The following is a 12,350-nucleotide window of genomic DNA, read 5'->3' as shown; positions in this document are numbered from 1 at the left end:
CCTCCAACGAACCTCAGGTCCACAACCTAACACACAAACACCTGCTCCTTTGCTCTTTCAGGAAAACGGCTGCAGCAGCCCATCCGCTAACCCGCTCGTCTTTTCCCCCAACTCCTGTCCTATCCATTCTGCCTTCTACTAATCTGTCCCCCTAATAAGGCCCCTCTTAACACATTTCTACCACTGTTGCCCTGATTCAGGCCCTTATTTTTAATCATAAAAGCGTCCTCACCTCTTTCCAAGCCTCCCTGCTGCCGAAGCCATCTTCATAAAACGGCAATAAGATCTCAGAGCAGCCTTGTTTAAAACCTTTTATGGTTGGCCATGTACTTTGGAAAAACCCAAACGTTGTAAGCATTCTCTCATATATATACAAATAAACCCTTAGTTCATGGGGTATGAAGCTAAAATGCCTACTCAATTAACATGAATTAATTAAATTAAGTGTCTTACCTCCTGTTCAGAGAGCCCATCAATAATTTCAGAAATCTCATGTTCACTCCTAGCAATGGTGGCTGAAAGACCAGCTCCCCTCTGCCCAACTCTAAATATGAGGGAGAAATTACATATATATTTAAAGGCCTTTTATAAAGAAGTTATCAGTTAGATTACTGTTACATCAATTTGCTTTCTGAGTGGGACTAGAAGTCAGGGGAAAAAAACCCTAAAATGCTATTGAGTAACTACTTTTAAGCAATATGTTTAAGTCATTTATCTATAAAATTAGTAACAATTTAAATGCTAAGATTTCTTTTTAAAGGTTACAAGTCTAAATTCAAATGGCAGAACTATTTGCAGGAAACATCTGGAAAACTAGTTATTGGTGTCATTTTCATTTCAAATAGCAGTCTTTTGTCTGCCTTCCACAGCATAGGATAGCAGACTTAGAAAAATACATAAAACATTTTTAAAGGGAGGGGAACAAAAATCCAATCATCACTCCTCACAACAACTTAACTGTGGTTACCAGGGCTTTCATGACTCACTCACATGAGACAGCAGAAAAGGCAACTAAAGATTCTACCTTTGCAAAAGCACTTGTCCTCTAAAGTAAAAACAAATCGGAAACTATGTACCAATAACAAAGAATTTCTTAATTAGCAAACAATTTAATAAGACTTTTGATTATGCTAAAAGGTAGTGAAGGACCATGAAACACTGTCTTATTCTTACTGTCATTTCAAAAGGAATGAGCATTTTCAAGAACTGAAGAGTTAATTTCAACATGTTTACTTAAATTTAGACTCAACAGCATGATTAAATATAAAAAGTTATTAGATTCGCCAAGATATAAACATTGCTAACTGATAACAAAGTTTTATATTCAAAATAAAAGTTCTTAGACTCATAGAGGTAGAGAAGAGATTTGTGATTCCCAAGGGGCAGAGGAGGGATAGATTGGGAGTTTGGGATCAGCAGATGCGAACTATTATATATAGGATGGATAAGCAACAAGGTCCCACTGTATAGCATAAGGAACTATATCCAATATCCTGGGATAAATCATAATGGAAAAGAATATTTAAAAAAGAAGGTATGTATGTATAAAATTGAGTCACTCTGCTATACAGCAGAGACTGTTACAATACTGTAAATCAACTATATTTATTTTAAAAGAGAAAAAATATAACTAAATTCTTTATGAACCTTCTTAATGGTTAGATTCAGGTGACAACAAATATTGTGAAAGATTAAAAATATGATTCAAAGAAAAACATCAAACCACTTACCGCTGAAACCGTTCTTGCTGTTCTCTCTGTTTTCGAATCTCTGGAAATTGCTTTTCATAGTACTCTCTTGTTTTGCTTTCTTTAGCTTTCCTCCGAGGGTTATTTTCTATTCTGTCCACTTTTTTCTCCCATGCCTCCATGAGCTGATCATAACGTTGGCAGATTTTTTGTTCCTATTAAATACCCGTAGCAAATTAATAATTAAACTAAACTCTGTGATTCTGACAAACCTAATACTTAAAAGCACAGGTTACTTCTTAAGGCTAAGTCAGAAGGACATTTGGTCTATGACTCAACTGGGAATGAAAAGGTGTCCTTGATCTGAAAGAAGAGAAAGACAGGGAGCTGTTTTCTATGAAAGATCCATACACAGAGCCTATCATGGCTGGATTTCTTAGTCAACATTAAGACTACACAAATCAACAAACTACATGCTGAGCCACTCTGATAACAATTAAGTCTTCATTGTCAAAAAAATGGAAAATGAGAAATAGTAACATGTAAATAGTTTGTAATCCCAAAGGCAAGCAGATTAACATTTTGTTGTCACCTTTCCATCGGTCAAAGAAACACTCACATTTAGACCACCCTCCTACTGCTGGAAGTTCTGGTTACCTGCAATTTTTTCTTACTATAAATAATGCCATATAATGAACATTTTTACAGTCTGGAAAAGGCAGAAATTGGTTGTACTCTATGACAAAAAGAAATCCAGTATAAACTACATGAAATTGAGAATGAATGCTTTTAGAGAAATGAACAATGTGTGACCTCATTCTTTAAACAGAGAAGAACCCTGTACTGTGGGCACAGGACCGTCGGTACAAAACAACAGAAAGTGTGAAAGGGCTCATGATGGCCCAGGAGGGGAAGAGAGGGAAAGCACTGTCCCCCATAGTCCCTCTGTCTCCTTGACACCCGTCCACCTCCTGGGCCTGAATCTACCTTTATTTGGCTCCACCACCAAGTCACCCCCTCGCCTCCTTCCTACACAACTCCCATGCACCCTGAGGTGTAACTAGATGCACATTCCCTTCCTCAGCTTAAACATTTCACAGATGACCTCAGCATCTGACCTCAAGCCCCCCGCCTGACCCTCAGGCCATGCACAACCTGGCTTGGCTCCCCTGCCCTGTCACGCTCCCTGCGCTTCCCAGCCCTTCCCGAGCTTGTACAAGTTGGCAGACGGCTGGTTTTCCTGTGAAACACCCCTCAGGACCACTATGTGCCAGCTGTCCCCTACGTGCATCTCAGTTATCTGGACATCCTGAACCACCAGACGACCCCAATACAGTAATCGCCCATGGCCTCATCTGCCCTCTTCCTCCTTAGACTCCCCAAGGACTAAAGCCACATGGCTATCTACTCCCTTTGTAGAATAATACATGGGTTCACCTTCAATTATAAGGCAAATATTACTTTTCAGTTATAACTAAACAGTTACTGATTCTCCTTACGAATCCTGATGAGATAAAACACCTTGGTTCACTCTTGGAAAAGGAGAAACTGCCAATAAGTATTCACTAAACAAGTCAGCGAACATACAAAGTTCATAACTAAATACTTGGTGAAATATAAGAACAAAGTCTGGACCTCTATGTTTGTCTCTTTGGATAGCAAATTTGGCAATTACCACAATTAAAACAAAATTACTGGATAGAAAACAAACACTTTAGCTAATTTATTTGTATGTGTATGCTCTTGGCCAAAAAACAAAAATTCAAGACTGATAATTTAAGAAAGTATCTGAAGGCCCAGACTGCCAAATTAGAACATTGGGAATTATATACCAAATAAAAGCTGGTGACCCTTACAATTCATCAAACTAACAGGTCCTTAAATACCAGGTACAAGTTCATTTCTGATGTGAATCAAAAAATATATCATTTATTCAGTAAGAAACCATTCAAATGAATTAACAGTCTAAAATTATTACGAACACACTATAAAAGAACAGTGGCATCATATTTTCTGTAACTTAATTTCCATGAAGATTATAACCACAAAATTTTTAGACTGCAAGTCATAATAAATACAAAGAATACTGTGAATTTGAAAAAGCTGAACTTTAGCTGACCCAGTTTCTAATAAGAAAGAACAGTGATGCCTCATCAGCATGACCATAACTTACCCAATTTGTCTGAGGTTAAGAGACTAAATGAGATCATCCTACTTCTCTTTCATATTTTAAACTACTCACCATTTTCTTTATTTTGGCTAGATGAAAATGCTATACACAGATGACCGAGAAAATTTGATAATGATATTAAATGTGATTTATGATATCAAAATGTTACTAGACTCAGATTGATGTGTAAGTCACATTTATAGTTACAAATCAGCACCTGCTCTCAAGTGTGGTCAAGAACCGTTCTCACTAACAATGGGAAAGCGAATGCCTGAAGAAGCACGGACGGGAAAGCTGAACAAATTTCAGTGAACAAGGATAGGACCTCACCCTTTGTTTTCTTGCATGATTTCTTCTTTTAAAAAATAAAATGAGTTTTTTCCTCATCACCTGGTTTCTAGAAGAGAAAAATACGGTTGTATGACATTAAGAAAAAGTACAATAGTGCATTCACTTTGTTTTCAGAGACACTGAAAAACAAGCAAAGATCACTTAAGAATATACAATATAATCAAAGTTAATCCTAATTTTTTCACCCTGCAAAACAAGACTCCTCCAATAATTAGGACTAAATTTCCTCCCATTCTATAGTAAGGCTTTAACACAAAGAGTTCATTTTCAACTATTACATTCATAAGGCAAATATTATTTTCAAGTTATAACAGTTACTGATTCTTCTTAAGAATTCTAGTGAGGTTAAACACCCTGGTTCACTCTTGGGAGGAGGGAGGTGGAGAGGAGGCCAAGCTTTCGCAGTTACCTCCTAACACAGGTCCACGCTGCCCTGCCTCCTCAGAGTGTACCAACACAGAGAGCTGACTCTGCCTTAAACAGAGGCTTTCTTCAGGCACAGAAACAACACAGTCCACTCTAAGTCATGGGGGCAACGTGACAGGACAGCAAGCCCTCCCTTATAACTTAACAGTTTCGCTTTTTAAATATGAAGCACTGTAACCTTCAAAAACAATGGCATGCAGGTTCAAATATAAATATTTATACCCCACCTACTTCCAGAAAGGATTTCAAGCTGATTATTCAAATATAAATACAAAAGCCAAGGCAAGTAGAAGTAATTTTTTTGGTTATCTGCCACTCTGGACTAACACTGACACTGGCTCCACTTAAATAAGCATGAACAGTCAGGAGCTGGCTATATGGAAAAGAAGCCAACAGATTAAAAAGAATTATTGAAAGAACATTTGCTATTTCATACAAAGCAAATGATGATGACGACAGAACAGCTACTGAACGATCCATACGGACACATGTAGCTGAGTAGACGGTACTTCACAAGATGGTGTGCAGTGGAAGCATTGCCATGTATGCAGTTTGCTCTCGCTGTAATTATGTGCTACTCAACAGCAAAGGACAATCAATAAATATAATTTACAATTGTTCCTAAGAATTTACATGAAGAACTCCTTCTCAGGACAGTGTGCTAAGCACTATAGCAGGAAGATAGCTAATATGAAAGAAATCAGACAGGGCTGCTCCGCAGCGACTATCAGGGAAAAGACAGAACACAAACATAATGGAAGCTTTGTGGAAAAAAAAAATTATTAAAAGTAGCCAACTAGATTTTTATCTGCTACTTTCCTTTTTAAAAATGTTAGAACAGCTAAACAGTTCCAAAACAAGGTATATTTTATATGTTTTGCCTAACCTAGCTCTAAGGGTTGTCAAGACCATAGCAGCATCTCACAGAAAAATTCTAGGTATATGACTTTTATTATAAACCACTTAGTTAACAAAAGTTAAAATCATTCAAATTTCAGTTTCTGTCATGCATACTACCATGCAAATTATATTTGCCACCAGTTCTGCAAAGTAGCCAACTATTGCATATACTCTCAGTAAGAAAAAAATTTTTTAAATTATATATATATATATATAAATGTGCTCATTAGTAATGTACTAGTAAATAAGTATAATGTTCTGGCTATAGTTAATAAAACATAATAAAGAAGAAATATCACTATCACATTTTTGTTACAAACTAAGAATAATTCATCTAAAATTCTCTTAAAATATGATAATTAAAAAAAAAGATACCTATCTAGCTTCCTCTCTTACTTCAATCAGATCAAGAAATTAGGTTTTCTTTTCACTTATTTTCTTATTCCAAAATGTGCATCCAGAAAGGCCTGGTGTCTGGGAGGAGCAAGGCTAAGCCAGCTACATTGTGGAGCAGTCTCCGCACCCACGTGAGGGCTGAGCGCTTCCGAGGCACCAGGGCATGAAACGGCAGAAGGGTCTACAAATACCGTCATTAGCAAGAGTCATGGAAGGGATTTCCCTAGAATAGGATTTGAATAATGATAAAATGATCCGTGGCACTTCTACTTTGCAATGGCAGATGTGGCTTGGTGGGGGACGGTGTCATCACTAGTCTTAAATGAAAAAGCTTCATTATCTTACTTCATCATGCGCCTTGCAGGTACTCCACTGAAAAAAAGACAAAACAGGAGGCAAAAAATTCAAGCCTCAAGGTAAGCCATTTCAATGTTAAGTATCCACCTTTTTTACTAGCAGATCATAAAACCAGCTAGTTTTATGCAATCATTTATTTTATTTTTTGGCCTTGGAAACTCAAAGCTGTTACCCCAACCCCCAAAAAGCCAGAGGAAGATAACATATAGTAAAACAACAGCAAATTACACAAATCTAAAACACACCTACACTACGTTATAGTACTATGTCAGCAGATAATGTAAAAATCGTCTCTTTATAGAATATATGGTCTTTAACTGAAGAACTCCAAAGATGATCAATACTTACGTCTTGATGTTCTCATGGTACACCTTGGTGTCTGACGGCTGGTTATAGAGTGGCTATAAAATAAACCAAACATTTATAAACAAAATGTTGTACACTTGCCTACTAAGAGACAAAGATACACTCCCTACACATCAATGGAAGCTCAGGTAAAGTACTGCTAATGGGTCTACACACAAACACTCAGCCACAACCTCCAGACTTAGCTGGCCTCTGTGATAACTCTGTCCACCCCATCTGCTAACAATGAAATCCACTGTACCCCACAGTCACTTCACTCATAGATTTTTTTTTTTAAACTCTGAAAGACAAAGGAGGATTAAATGCCATTATTACCCTAACAAGATGATTCAAAGAGTTTTCCATTTCTGCTATTACTTCTTCCTCCTTCTACCTCAGTGATTTAACAGCTGCTCGGGCAAAAACATGATCAGGAAAATGCCTCTGCAAAGGTCCCAAGTTTATTTCAAGCTTATCACCCTTACTGCCTGGCCACATTACTTTCATCCTGAAATCAAGCGACCATACTCCACCTTATCCCAAGAAAAACTGCTTCAAAAAGAGCACTAGACACGAAAAAAATTTTTTACTCACCAGTTCAACTTTCGGACCAAGACCTTCAAATATTTTATGAGCTTCTTCCGCTTTTTTCTACAGATAAAAATATTATTATATAAGTAAAAATTACTTAACCTAAATGCAAAATTACTTCTAATTCAATAATATTTACCTAAAGACCAATCTATAGTCAAACTTATCCTTACTTTCAAATATTCTTCTTTCATATGATAGGCTAAAATACTAATTTTGCTTTTGTAACTCCTTCACCAAATCAGTCAAATCTGAACATGTGTTTTGAAACCAAAATCCAAAGAATTGCTAAGTTCTTAAAAGCAAATAGATATTACTAATAAGATTCCAAGGAGAGGAAGCAGAGATTCACTATTAGAAATGAATCCCTCAAACATGTTTAAAACTCCAACTCTTAATATCTTTAAAGATGATTTAAAAACACAAAATACAATAAAGTTGGCAATCTTTACCATGGTAGAACAAACTGATCTCTTTGAAGAAAAGCTTATAATGAGTATATTCTCTAGTTTTAAGAAAATCTTGGTAATAACAGAGAAAACAACTAGTTTGAATTACTTAAAGTATTCATTAGCGAATAAATGTTGAATTATATACTTTTACATGCCTTTTTGGGCTTCCCTCATAGGTCAGTTGGTAAAGAATCTCCCTGTCTTGCAGGAGACCCCAGTTAGATTCCTGGGTCAGGAAGATCCCCTGGAGAAGGAAATGGCAACCCATTCCAGTGTTCTTACCTGGAGAATCCCATGGACAGAGGAGCCTTGCAGGCTACAGTCCATGAGGTCTCAAGAGTCAGACACAACTTAGTGACTAAACCACCACCAGCACATGTCTTTTTCAAAAGTTAAATCATCTAGACCAAAGTGCTATCTAACAGAAATCTACCTTTAATAGACAAATGAAATACAACAAAATTCGACACTCAAGCTATTTAAGCTCTACATCCGGTAACAGTGTCAAGGTTCTCAGCTCTCTCTGCCCAGCCCATGCTCACTGGTCACGAGGGTTCCCTGTCCACTACAGACTCCCACTGTCCACACACTGAGACTGGGAATTCTCCAGGACTTCTGATGTGAGACATCGTGGGAATGAAATCAAGCAAGTTCCCCAAGTGTAAAGAAAGATGTTCCCTTAAAATAAACATTCTCCTTTTCATTTATCAGTCAATCGGTCAAAGATTTACTTAGCATATATTATGTGAAAAGAAGTATGTTTAACCAGTGTAGAACGCTCAAACTAGTGTAATGTACTTTCTGAACTCCAAGAAACTCAAAATGTTATTGAGATGAGAAATAAACCTATCAAAAATGTCAAATGCAAAACTGCAATAACCCATACAATGTGCAGCATGAACTCGATTTCTATTGACAGTTTTAAGGCAGACTTGTGCCCTTGGTACCATTAACATTTTGGGCCAGATGTCTCTTTCTTATGGGGACTGCCCATTGCATTACAGGCTACTCAGCAGTACCCCAGCCTCAATCCATTACATGCCACCAGCACTCTACCCCCCTACAAGTTATAACAATCAAAAAAAGCCTGCAGTTGAGAACAACTGTTCTCAAAAAGCCAAATGTACATACCAGAAAATTCACATTTACTACTATAAGGCGTGTATTAAATAACACACAAATAACATAATCACAGGTCATAAATTTGGAAATACCTAGCACCTTCAATGATAATCTCTCTAGATAATGTAGATAATCTGCACTTGCCAGTTTTTCAATTTGCCTTCTCGAGGCACTCTACCACTATACAGTCTACAGCCTGTTCTTCAACCAAGAACAAGCTGGCCAAGTGGAACTGTAAACAAATAGTACTGGTAGACAAGGGGGAAATTATGTTATGGCAAATATTTACTGGTATCCACTTACCTCTTCAGGACTAATTTTAGAGCTGATATTTAGAAAGTGTTTGCATATTCCAAGATTTAAGTTTTGCAAAATTTTATTAAATATTTGACTTAATGTTGGCTTAACTGCTAAGAATAGATTAACTTGTCAATTGTTCGGCAGAAATATTTTAATTTAAAACCTTCACATTTATATAACTTTGTTCTAAATCTGCAGATAGAAGTAATTAATGCCTCAAACATACACTGAATATGTTCCATGTGCCAAGCACCTGCTAGACCCTAAGGAAACAATAAGACTGATTTTCTGGTGTGGAGGATAAGGAGTCTTGGAAGGCTCACAGAGAAAATGATCCTTGCTTTGGGTCCTGAAGTGATTGCACTCAACAGACAAGACAAGCAAGACACAGGGACGCCTGGCACTGGGGCAACATCACAAGGTAAAAAGCACTGTCATCAAGGGGACACTCACACCTGTTCTGGTAGTGCTAAGAAAGGAGTCCAGGCCCTCAGGCTGGCCAGGCAGGCACGTGAGCCCTGATGAAAAGGCTGGGCTACTTGGGAGAAAGGGGGGAATCAGCAAAAAGTTCTATTTGGAAATCACACTGGGGATCTCAAATATGAAGGATGGATTAGAAAGTAAAGAATGAAGGAAGGAAACTGAGCACCTATGCAAGGTAATGGGTTAAAATAAGCTAGTGCCAGAGGAGGAAGAGAGAAGCAACTGACCAGACCAACACTCAGGAGGCAGGACTGAGGCTCCTCATTGATTAACCAAATTTGCAGAGTAGCAAAAAGAGAGAAATAGACAGTTTCCAAGACAATGGCCTCGGTGACCAGGGGTTATTGGCACTGAGTACGTTCTCTATTGTCAATCTCTCTTTCTTCTAGTGAAACTAGTGCCACAGTAACTTGCAAATCATTCAACCAAAGCATAAATGGTTTCGAAAACTACACTCCACACCTCTCTTTCAATACGTATTATAACACTGAAATTAGAGCACTGACAAATATTTTTGGGATCTACAACTGGGAAGGGTGACAGCCAATTAAACTATTAAAAATAGTTGAGAAGAGTCTGTTTAGAGACTAAATGAATCTTGGCCTCAAGTTTAACTATGATGCAGAGCACTTTTTCTCTCAGTTAGACAGTTTTAAAGCTAACCATCAGCGTGAGCGGTTTTCTGCTTCCCACTGACGTCCTAAATAAAAGACAGAAGTCACCTCTCAAATCATGGCCCCAGTCTCTCAAGACATGTTAGGCTTAACTGCAACCAGCATGTGCTGCTGACAAACAAGAAGGGGATGACCCTTGTCACCAACCACTGCTCGCTGCCTTCTGTGTCAAAAAGAGTAAGGTCATTCATGAAAAGAAGCACAGATGGGGCGAAGGTCCGACAAAAGGCAGCTGGTAAGGAGAAAGGTTCGGGTAAGAGTCAGGAGAGAGGAAGGGTGAGTGCTCCACTTCCGCCCCCGAGGACCTGCACCCTGCCCCTTGGAGACCCCGGCTACCATCTAGGACCTACTGCACAAGCACTACCACAGCAGACAACTAGCAACAGCGGATACAAAAAGAATTTGTTTTAAAAGATGATTTCTATGGTTACTGAGTTAAAAACAATCTTCACTGTAAGTCTAATATTAACACAGATTTCAAGCTAGGTTCTTCTCTTCTACACAGAATGTGTAACAGGCTGAGTGTATAAATGCTGAAGTGGCAAGAAGAGGTCCAAAAGGAACTTTTGGCTCTGCTGATGGGCATCGAGGAACACGTACCACACTAACGAGAAAGAGCATACATATATAAATTAAACACAAACCGAACTTTCTGTCACATCCTAGTCAGGCAACCGCAGAACCCACTAACACTGGAACTGTTTATTAAGCCTGTAAAAGAAGGCTAATTAAGCAATTCAATCAATTAATAAATAGCACTGGATTCAACATACTTGAAAAGTAACTCATACTAAGAATTCAGTGTTTTATAAAAACCTTTTCCATCATCACCGGCTCTGATCCTTCTTTACTTTACCCTTGAGTCACAAATTGACCTGCAGCCAATCAGCCCACAGGAGTGCTTTATTGTTCTAGTGTGTTTTATAAAAGCAGGAGACTTTCTATAAAATCCATGTTGGGGCACACCCCTACCCTCCAGGCATGCCCTGAGGGATCCTCATCACTTACTCCACCCACTGCCTTTCACCCTCACGGAGGCTGTTCTGTCCAATAAATTGGACTGATTTTGAACCCAGTCAAGAAACTGGTGATTAACCCATATTTCTGCCTCCTGGTGACAATTACCATCATCTTAAGTATTGGGTGTCTGACGACTCAGTTATCCATCTATACATACACATCCATGCACGCCTGACTCCAAGATCACTCGTGTAAATGCTTACCTAATGATTAGCTCACAGCTGCTTTTCTCAAAGCCATTTCCTTTAGGATCTGGGATAATATAGCCGTAGGCTGCCTGTACAAGATGCACTGATTCTGGTGAATCCACTCACAACAGGCAAACAACTGAAACAACAATCCCCAACTTCTGCTGATGGTCGCCTATAGCTGACAAACCAGTTCTCTAGCATGGTACATAAAGCATGGAATTCTTCCTTCAACAGGGGCTTCTAGAAGACCCATGATAACCAGCTCTGTCACAAGGTTCTCTTCACATTAGGGGGAAGCTCGTTTCCCTTTAACTGTTAGTTCCTGGGCTGGATTCTGGTCAAAAACCAACTTTAACATCACAAAATTATTCATAGAATTGAGGGCCAGCTTTCCTAAATTCGTGGACACTTTTTAATTATAAGCATAAAGAAGAAATTGTTTTAACAGACCTAAAAAGGCAAAGTCTACCTAAAGGTCAGTGGCCTCATATTTTATAACTAAAATTCAAACTACACCCCAACTCTCAGTTCTGAAGCAGATAATGCAAGTCATTCCCATATCCAACGACACATTCTCTACCACAACAGTGTACTTGGCATCAAATGTCCCTTATAAAGTGAAAAACCACAGAACGGCTGCATTGTGTGCTACACACTTCACACTATACAACAGGAGATTTGGCTGATAAAATTATACTGTCAAAAATAAGTATACCATATAACATGAATATGAAATATTAAATAATTTAAGACACAACTATCAACTTTTCTTCAGTATGTAAAGAAAAGCACCAAGCTTCAAAATTTAAGAACATTAAAAATTATAGCAGAAAGCAGGCTTTAATACAGTTAACATTACCACAGAACAGAGAGAACTGGAGAAG

The 12,350-nt window shown here is 38.2% G+C and overlaps 1 protein-coding gene across 40 annotated transcripts in view; it reads right to left on the bottom strand.

Annotated features, from left to right (window-relative positions):
• NCOR1 (nuclear receptor corepressor 1) overlaps window positions 1-12,350 on the bottom strand; it is a 154,513-nt gene that overhangs the window by 62,741 nt on the left and 79,422 nt on the right. For 29 of the 40 annotated variants that reach the window (XM_060395456.1, XM_060395457.1, XM_060395463.1 and 26 more), the window contains 6 exons: window positions 7,228-7,284; window positions 6,637-6,689; window positions 6,277-6,303; window positions 4,189-4,255; window positions 1,731-1,903; window positions 454-544 (listed from right to left, as the gene is read on the bottom strand). In XM_060395456.1, the coding sequence (XP_060251439.1) occupies window positions 454-544; window positions 1,731-1,903; window positions 4,189-4,255; window positions 6,277-6,303; window positions 6,637-6,689; window positions 7,228-7,284 (468 nt within the window). The remainder of the gene's footprint in view (window positions 1-453; window positions 545-1,730; window positions 1,904-4,188; window positions 4,256-6,276; window positions 6,304-6,636; window positions 6,690-7,227; window positions 7,285-12,350) is intronic. The other 11 variants (XM_060395460.1, XM_060395459.1, XM_060395462.1 and 8 more) reach the window with 1 other exon arrangement.

This window comes from Ovis aries, chromosome 11 (assembly GCF_016772045.2).
Source record: "Ovis aries strain OAR_USU_Benz2616 breed Rambouillet chromosome 11, ARS-UI_Ramb_v3.0, whole genome shotgun sequence".
NCBI classification, from domain to species: domain Eukaryota; kingdom Metazoa; phylum Chordata; class Mammalia; order Artiodactyla; family Bovidae; genus Ovis; species Ovis aries.
The sequence above is the reverse complement of the archived record's forward strand: the minus strand, read 5'-3'. Positions and strand labels throughout refer to the sequence as shown.